The 9,718-nt window shown below is 41.9% G+C and overlaps 1 protein-coding gene across 1 annotated transcript; it reads left to right on the top strand.

The window, feature by feature from the left end:
* The first annotated feature begins 1,062 nt into the window (after window positions 1-1,062).
* Window positions 1,063-8,892, top strand: LOC105979349 (zinc finger protein 432-like). Its single transcript, XM_045292564.1, has 2 exons — window positions 1,063-1,153; window positions 3,721-8,892. The coding sequence occupies exons 1-2, from the start codon at window positions 1,093-1,095 to the stop codon at window positions 5,436-5,438; spliced, it is 1,779 nt and encodes a 592-aa protein (XP_045148499.1). The 5' UTR covers window positions 1,063-1,092; the 3' UTR covers window positions 5,439-8,892.
* Window positions 8,893-9,718: the final 826 nt, after the last annotated feature.

The following is a 9,718-nucleotide window of genomic DNA, read 5'->3' as shown; positions in this document are numbered from 1 at the left end:
ATTCTATGCAGAAGGCCATTCAGTGGCATTTCCTTTATCTGTTGCTTATACTTTGAAGTCACAGCAGTGCTCTAAAGTGATGGATTTGCAGATCCTTTTTATTCTCTCTACAAGAACATAGAATGTGCCCTTTCCTGAAAGAAAAGTCTTCACTTTGTGCATATGAAAGCTGTCCAGTCCCCAAATGTCAGTTTTTCTCACCTTGACATACCCTACCCTGTGGGATCCAGCTCCATGACCCAATGGGCCCTTAGAAGCAGCTTGTGCAATTATGGAAGAAAAAGACGACAGAAAAGATAGGGCAAACGGGCTCCTCATTCCTGATGTTGGAATCAGAGAGTGTGGGCCAGCATAATAAACAGTATATATAGGAGCAAGGTATGCATATCTCCATCTGGCACATACACAGTAGATTGGACAACATGTGAATCTGAGCGACCCTGACCTCTTTTGGGAAACCATCTCAAAAGAACTGTCTGGCAGGCAAGTGAACAAATGGTGATAATCGCTCTTAAAGATAGTAAACAGCAGACAGAGGATGATAGAGAGAGAAGCACATTCTCAACAGTATGTGTGAGAAGCTCCGTGTCTGTAGGAAGTCACATTTTATAGAAGCTATATGTGAAGTTTGTTCCTGGAGAATGATATGCATCTGGCTTCCTCCTAACTTACAAGAAAAGGGTGGCTACTTCATTATTAAGTATCCGGCAGCTGAGACACAAAGGAAAAGCTGACTCTATCGTGGTAAGAGCTAAAAGGGCTTTGTCTACTTTCAGAGATAGGTATTTTCAGCCAGTAGTGAAAAGCTAGGTGCCCTGAAATGGGAGCTTTACAGAAAAGGAAGGAAGTTGTGGGGAGAACTCTTTTTGTCTGAAGAATGAGCATTAGGTTTTATTTCTCTATCTCAGAACTGTGAGAGCCTTCCCCCACCAGAGTCAGCCTTCCAAACCCATAGTTATGAGCACAGAGAATTGAGCTGTTTACATTTTCATCCAGTTTCTTGGCTTCCCACTCTGCTCCAATTCAGTATGTCTCCGTGGTGTTCATTTCCCATGAATAGGGTATCAAGCCGACAACCCAGATGCCCCCTCGATGGCGGAACAGGGAGTGCTGTGGATGGCAGGAGGTGGAACCCACAGGCGGATCTACCCAGGTGAGTGAGAACCAGCAGGGTGGGTGACCAGGTCATTGAAAAGAGGTATTACAGCGTGAGGGTGCTGGGGACCAGCTTCCCCACAATTGAATGGGTCCAAGGGGCGGTTGTGTAATTGAGGTGTAAATTAAAGAGACATCAGACAAGATAAAGCTTGCAAGTGCTCACCTTCGCAGTCATGACTCATGAGCCAGGTTCAGAGAGAGAGAGAATATATTTCCAACCAAGGCTTCTGTATACTCTAGGGGCATGCAAGCCCCCCTAATTACAGGTAACTACATGTGTAACAGGAAGGGGTTGTACAATACACATACTCATAACAGGAGGGGGATGACCAAGGGGTATACTGTACACACAATAGGAAGGGGAGGCACTAGGGGTATACATGTGACAGGAAGGCACATACGTCACAAGATGGGCGGGCTCTAGAGTCAAGATGGCAGCCTAACCTTCGTTGTCTGAGTTGGTTTGACCTTGGGTGTCTGAGCTCTCCTTCAGGGGAACAATCCATTATCCTTTTCAGAAGAAAACAGGCCCTACTTAGGGTAGGACAGACAATATAGGGTCTGATTGCCTTAAATGGCTGACAACCTTCAGGCAGATACCCTTCAAGCAGTTGACCTCCAAGTGTATAATCAGTGACCATGTGTTTGCAAACAGCACCTTAGATTTGGCACTATTATGGGGGGTCACCATGGGGAATAACTTTTAATTAGGAGAATGTGAGTGGAACATACTCCAACCCACAAACATGAAGGTTTCCTCCATGGGAGCCTTGGCCTCCCAGACTCCTTAACATATGAATGTAGAGAGTTTGTCCTCATACACTCTCTTCCTGGTTCTCTCTCCCACATGAGGGGTATCAGAAGACTCAAACAGAACCTTTATGTATTCTTCTCCTAGTAGCAGAACTCCTTTACTTCTAAGTCTTTGTAGACAAATTTGTTATTAGTTGGTACCAAGCCAATTCTGACACATAACGCCCACATGTGAGCAGAGTAGGACTCCATATGGTTTTCCAGGGTGTGATCATTAGAAGCAGTTAGCTAGGCCTGTCTTGAGGTGCCCCAAGTGGTTCGAACTGCCAACATTTCAGTTACCAACTTGGTGCTTAACCCTTGCACCATCAGGATGCCTTTAAAACACAGATAAGTATGTAATAAAGTGTGTGATTAAGTGAGCAAATGGTAAGATAGGAGCATTCAAGAGTTGATGCCATGCTTGAAGTCCAACACCTTTCCAGGAAAAGTCATCAACATTGTGTACCATTACTAATTGATCAAGTAAGAGAAGAACCGAGGCATAGGCATGCACCTGGTGTGTTTGCTTCATTCAGACAGGATATCTATTTGTCTCTTTCTTGTGAAATGTTTTTCACAACCCTAAAAGATATTAGATTCCTCCTTCTCTGAAATCCCATTCCACTTTGTGCCCATAAAATTGAAACCTGATCCTGGAAGTACTTTGTCCTTTATGGTAGCTAAGACATCTTGATACCTTGTTCTTCTTCCTTGGAAAATCCAGGAATGCTGAAGAGTTTGGAACAATACCATGAGCAGGTGCTTGGAAATGTTGAGCATCATAGCAAAATTCAATTTCCTTTTAGGCAAAATCATGACATGTTTGAGTTATATATAAAAACTCAAAAAAAAAAAAGAAAGAAAACTAGAAACAGCAAAAAACAAACAAACAAACAAAAACACTCCAAAACCTTCCTGTGCTATTTTCAAACCTTTGTCAAGACTGACACATCCAATAAGATTCTTGTTATCTATCTACCTCCTAACCATCTCCAAATCTTATGTTTCTTAATGTATAATTTATTTTCTACACATTCTGAACTTCTCCTCTTATTACAAGAAACTTCTGCCTACCCAGTTGTTCAAGGGCTATAGTTGGCAAAGTAATCACTGCTTCCTCACTTTCATTCAAAACCTCTCTCCTCCATGCTTCCATTTCGTTCTTTCAGCCCCTCGCCTCATGTTCAAGCTTTCGTCATTCTCTGCATGGAATACTCTCTGGCATAAGATCTATTATACACACACTCCTATTGAACCTGTGATTTAATTTTGTACTTCTTTTGGCTTCTGTATCTTGCTTTTCCCACCTCACACAATTTATTGATCTTTCAAACTACATTTACCAATCTTCAATTCCCGGTTTGTATCTTGGTTTTCTCTAAATCAAGTTGAAGTTCAAAGATAATAAGGAAGATTTCTGTATACCCTCACACCAGAATAGTGACTCATACATGAGAACCATTCATCAGATATTTGTGGAATGAACAAATGCAGCCCTCATCATTTTGGATCATTTGTCTCCTGCATCTCTGTGATCTGGTGTTTTTCCAAATTCTGTAGGGTGGTGTGCCTCCAAACTCTGGTTTAGATGCTTTCATTAAAAACCCCTTATGCTTTGCTCCCATGTTCATTCATGCAGCATATGGACTTGTATTTTACTTTGCACCATATTATATTGTTTTCACTAAAGAGCCACTATGTCATACACAGGAAATTTTTATTTCTGACACGATCATGAAGGTATTCATTATTCTCTTCTTTTCCTAGAAATCTGCAAGATTGATGGTCATCTGCAAAGTCACTTGGGAAATCCAGGAATGCTGAAGAGTTTGGAACAATACCATGAACATGTGCTTGGGAATGTTGAGCATCATAGCAAAATTCATTTTCCTTTTAGGCAAAATCATGACATGTTTGAGTTATATATAAAAACTCTGAAATCAAATTTAAGTTTAGCTAATCAGAACAAAAGTTATGAAATTAGGAACTCTGCTAAATTTAATGGATATGGGAAATTTTTCCTGCATGGTAATCGTGAACAATTTCATTCTGCAGTTAAGTTCCCTATGAGTACAAATCCTACCAGCACTAAGTTCCAAGTAATTCAGCGTCAGACAGTTAACAATGTAGAGAAGACCCATATATGCAGTGAATGTGGGAGAGCCTTCCTGAAGAAGTCCCAGCTCATTGATCATCAGAGAGTTCATACAGGAGAAAGACCTTATGGATGCAGTACATGTGGGAAAGCATTCTCCAGAAAGTCCAGGCTCACTGAACATCAGAGAATTCATAAATTAGAGAAATCCCATATCTGCAATGACTGTGGAAAAATCTTTACCATAAGGAGTCGTCTGATTGAACATCAGCGAACTCATACTGGGGAGAAACCCTTTGTGTGCAACATGTGTGGAAAAGGTTTCCCTGGGAAACGTAATCTCATCATACATCAGCGCACTCATACAGGAGAGAAATGCTACATATGTAGTGATTGTGGAAAAGGCTTCACTGGGAAGAGCATGCTTATCATACATCAGCGAACTCATACTGGAGAGAAACCCTACATATGCAGTGATTGTGGGAAAGGCTTCACCACAAAGCACTATGTCATCATACACCAGCGAAACCACACAGGAGAGAAACCCTATGTCTGCAATGATTGTGGGAAAGGTTTCACCATGAAGACCCGTCTGAATGAACACCTGCGAACTCATACTGGAGAGAAACCCTATGTGTGCAATGACTGTGGAAAAGCTTTTCCTAGGAAGAGTAACCTCATCATACACCGTCGCAATCATGGAGTAGAGAAATCGTATCTATGTAGTGATTGTGGAAAAGGCTTCACTGTGAAGAGCATGCTCATCATACATCAGCGAACTCATACTGGAGAGAAACCCTATGTGTGTGCTGACTGTGGAAAAGGTTTCCCTCTGAAGAGTCGTCTCATTGTACATAAGCGAACACATACTGGTGAGAAACCCTATAAATGCAATTTATGTGGGAAAGGTTTTGTTGTGAATAGTGGACTAATGTTACATCAGCGAACGCATACTGGAGAAAAGCCCTACATATGCACTCAGTGTGGAAAAGGTTTTGCTTACAAGAGCAATCTCATCGTGCATCAGCGAACTCACACTGGAGAGAAACCTTTTATGTGCAATGAATGTGGAAAAGGCTTTACCATGAAACGCTATGTCATCATTCATCAGCAAACTCACTCAGTAGAAAAACCCTATGTCTGCAGTGAATGCAGAAAAGGCTTTACCACAAAGAACAAACTCATTGACCATCAACAAATCCATACTGGAGAGAAACCCTATGAATGCAAGGAATGTGGGAAAGGCTTCACCGTGAAAAGCCGGCTAACAGTACATCACCGAACTCATACAGGAGAGAAACCCTTCGTTTGCACTACATGTGAAAAAGGCTTTTCCTCAAAGAGAAATCTCCTTGTACACCAGCGAACTCATAATATAGAGAAGTCCTAACAATGCAAAGAATGCTGTAAGGCCTTAAGGAAGAAAACGTGCCTCATACAACATCAGAGATTTCACACAGGATAAACTTCCTATGTATGCACCAAGTGTGGCTAATTTCCATTTCCTTTAAGCAAGACTGGTGAATTGAATTCTTTTATGTGGCCTTTTGCCTGAGTTCTTTGAAGAAAACAGCTTGATTTTCTCTGTAAGCCCTGAGAAGTTACCTTTGCTTTACTTTTCTGACTCAGAGGGTTGGTGGTTTTTTTTTTGGTTTTTTTTTAACTTTTGTCTAAATTGATTGACATTTCCAGGACAAGCTGGAAACACCTTGCTGTGTTGATACTTTTTGTCTACTCTGGGTTGCAGTCTGCCTTAGAACTGGTGTGCACTTGGAGGGATTGGTCAATAAACTATGCAAATGAAAGACTTATAAGCCTACTATGGGGATGAAGTCACTGTGGCTTACTAAGATGGCACTGATTATTTCATTGCCCTGGTCTACACAAAGGGGGAGATTCAAGCCTTGAAATTGGTGAAGAGTTTGCTTATATGTGCAGCCAAAGTCACAAAGTTTGAAAGAAAAGAGCAGAAAGGAGAAAAGAGAGAAGAATCAGAGAGGAAGCAAAGAACCACTTAAAAGAGCCAGAACGTGGGTCTAGTTAACACTGAAGATAACAAGAAACCTAGAAGTGGCCCTGCAGCAGACTCCGTGGTGATGACAGAAATCTGATGCTAGGAATGCAGCTAAAAGTTAAAATGGTGCTATATTGGCTATGGGCTGGCTCAGCAACAAATGCTGACAGAAGGGAAGCCAAAGGCGGAATGATCCACATAACTGAGGAGGGCCGTGCACGAACACCAGGAAGCCCGTTCTAATAGGCCCAAGAGGAACCTGTGTGAGAGATTCAAGAGGAAGCCAGGATGGCTGAGAAGGGGATATGCATGGCCAAGAGCAGGCCTGTCATGTGGAGGATGAAGAGAGGAATTCCTGGAGAGAGGCCGGCTTGCTGAAAAAGCTTTCTTGCACTGAAGATGGGAGTGATGTACTCTCTCAAGGAGCCTCCCAGACTTCTGATTCCTGATTCCGAGTTGTACCAATGTTGTTTCCTATAAAAATAGCATGGGGATATCAGACTTCATCTACACAAGGGGAGAAGAGATTGAAAGTCACCAAACCCCAGGCTCATTCCTTTTGGAGGGAGGGAACTGGTGTTTCGAAAATACTTCCATTCTTGCAATTCTGATACCTCTTTCTCTCTCATGGCACTTTGCACTTCTCTGTTGAGTTTGATCATTCATTGCAATGGACACACAGAACTCACAGACCATACTCGGTTCTAGGGCTTACTAGGGAAGTAATAGGGTCAACGTGTGATCAAGTGCAGCAGGCTACAATTTAAGAACAGGAAGCATGTAGGCAGTCTGGATGGTGGTGTGGAGAGCACATCACTTATTTTACAGTAGGGCAGATCCTATTGGCTGTGCAAGCAAGCAAGCTCTTCACTGTGCATGTCCCCTGAGGACATGCCTCCTCTCTGCCACACCACCTTTTGACATGGACTGTGCTGCTGGGCTCCACAGAGTCTGTATGGTTATAACCCTTGATCCATGTTCCAGCTCTGTAAGAAGTCCTTGGCCTCTCTCACTGTTACTTGCTGCTTCCTTCTGCTTTCTTCCGTCTCAAACTTCTGTGTAGCTGGCTGCTTCTATGAGGGGGCTTACGAACATTTATGGAAATTTTCCATTATCTTAAAATTGCATGCGCTTTTTTTGAAGACCCCTTCTATCTACAATTCTGTCAATTTCAAGGGATAGCTGACCCGCCAGTGCCACAAACTGACCAGTCCCCTCTCAGGTCATAGTCTGGTGATAAATCCCTGCAAGGTGCATGCCAATCACAGGGCAGGCTGTAAGGCCAGATCAAATCCAAGTTGTGTGCAGCTTACCCAGGAAATACCAATCAGCCTGCATAAAAGTAACAATCATTCTGGGTTAGAAAACTAACTGGGGCAAAGGTAACTCAAGTGTTTAGGATAAAAACCCAACTGTTTTCCCAAAGAACCAAAGTAAAAGGCCATATAAATACTAATTTGACCACACCATGTCTTACCTTCCCTATGTTAATGATAAATGCCTAGATAGTGTGGAACTAATTCAATAGCCACTAATCACACTTGCCTATATAAATGTAAAATAAGTAAAGAATAAATATAGTTCCTCAGTGTTGCCAACCACATTTTAAAAGCTCAGTATCCATATGTGGTATTATGATTTAAGGTTGTTGGTCAATTTGTCTGAACCATGATTCTCACTGGTTCAGCAATTAAAATGTAGTACTCTCCCATGATGAAATCTCCTATAATGCAATCCCCTCCTTGATGCGATCTGCTATAAGCAGCCATTTGACTGAAAGGGAGTTTCACTGGGGATGTTATGTGCTTCCTATATACATTGGCATTCTGCCAAACTTTCGGAGTCTGGAGCCTGCATCTGGCTCATCATCATCTGACTTCCAGTTCTTTGACCTTGAGTCAGTGGTCTGCCATATTGCCTGCCAATCCTGGGAATCATTAGTCTCTGCAGACTGAGTTAACAGCCTGTTGACTTTGGATTCATTCACCTTAGCAGCCAGCAGCCTGCTGCCTGATCTGCTGGTGTTGGGTTCATCAGCCCTTGCAGATACGTGAGTCAGGAGGAGCCTCCAGCCTGGCATCTGACCCATGGACTTGGAACTTGCCAGCCTCTGCAACAGCGTGAGCCATTTCCTTAAGAGAGAGAAAGTCTTTCTATATATATGCATACATATAAAAGCTTCACTGGTTTTGCTTCTCTAGAGAACCCTGCGTAAGACATATGGCTAATGACTAATGTATTGGACAATACAGATGTAAGATCCAACCATCATGGCAGAACAATTATTCTACTGGACAGTGTTGGTTTATTACAGAAACTCATTCCCCATGATATAAAAAATAAACAACGTAAGTATATTATTGATTTGGAAGGTGATTGTGAATGCACAAAAGAGTCAAATATTTTTGTCATCTTAGAGGATAAGCTATTGAAATAATTCTAAGAGATGCAATTGTCCAAAAGTTTTATCTCTGTATAATAGACTCTATCTGTCTGAATACAAAGCAATGAAAACATAAAAGGGTAAGGATTCCAAAAATATATAAAATAAATAGAAGGATGAAAAATGTCATCTAAGATGGAAGGAAGCACAGGAAATTGGAGGAGCTAAAGTCCCTTTAGTCTCTTGGAGAAGGGTCTGTTTATTTTTGCTCCCTTTGAGGCTGGTCCTCATTTCACAGATCTCGTCATCTCTGTGCCCTGTTGAATTAGGTCTTGTGCTTTTCCTCTTCATCGGTTCCATTTACTCTCCTGTGAGAGGCGCTATTGTCCTGTCCTCTGCTCTAATAACACCACAGTCTGCTTTACTCTAATAAAGATAAGTCTATGAGCCCTGCTTATGAAACAAATGGAAATTGACCATGCAGTGACCATATCAAATTTCCACTGCAAACCCTAGGTCAGCGGTTCTCAACCTGTGGGTCGCGACCCCTTTGGGGGTCGAACAGTCCTTTCACGGGGTCGCCTGATTCTTAACAGTAGCAAAATGACAGTGATGAAGTAGCAATGAAAATAATTTATGGTTGGGGGGGGTCACCACAACATGAACTGTTATTAAAGGGTCGCGGCATTATGCAGGTTGAGAACCGCCGCCCTAGATTATTGTATGATTCACTCCAACAAAGAGTTGTTACCACCTAAGGACCCCTGTTGATGTAGTCCTCGCCAGTTTGGCTGTGATCTGAAAGATCAGCAGTTCAAAACCAGCCATTCCATGAGAGAAAGACTCCCATTCTACTCCCATAAACAGTTACATTCTCGGAAACTCATGGGCCGTTCTACCCTGCCCTCTGGGGTCACCATGGGCTGGCATCAACTCAGTGGCAGTGAGTTTGGTTTTTTAATTTTGCCAGGTACAGTTGTAGACATTGTTAGACACATTTTAGTTCCAGAGGCCAACTACTTACAATATAGTAAGACAGGTAGTAAAAGAAATAATGTCACATCAGATAGCAATTTAGTTAAGAAAAACAGCCGAGTAAGTGTATACATAATTACAGAGGAGGTATTTAAATTAAACTTTCCTGGGGAGGTCATATTTGAGTCAAGAACTAAACTGAGGGGAAACAGCAACATAATATTACAGTATTTCTAAGGAAAGAATATAGGTTTGATTTATCTCTTAAGTAGATGGCTTAAGAAAAGAAAGTTCTTCA

Source organism: Echinops telfairi, unplaced genomic scaffold (assembly GCF_000313985.2).
Source record: "Echinops telfairi isolate 266 unplaced genomic scaffold, ASM31398v2 ScPeMD7_655;HRSCAF=1070, whole genome shotgun sequence".
Taxonomy (NCBI): domain Eukaryota; kingdom Metazoa; phylum Chordata; class Mammalia; order Afrosoricida; family Tenrecidae; genus Echinops; species Echinops telfairi.
The sequence above is the reverse complement of the archived record's forward strand: the minus strand, read 5'-3'. Positions and strand labels throughout refer to the sequence as shown.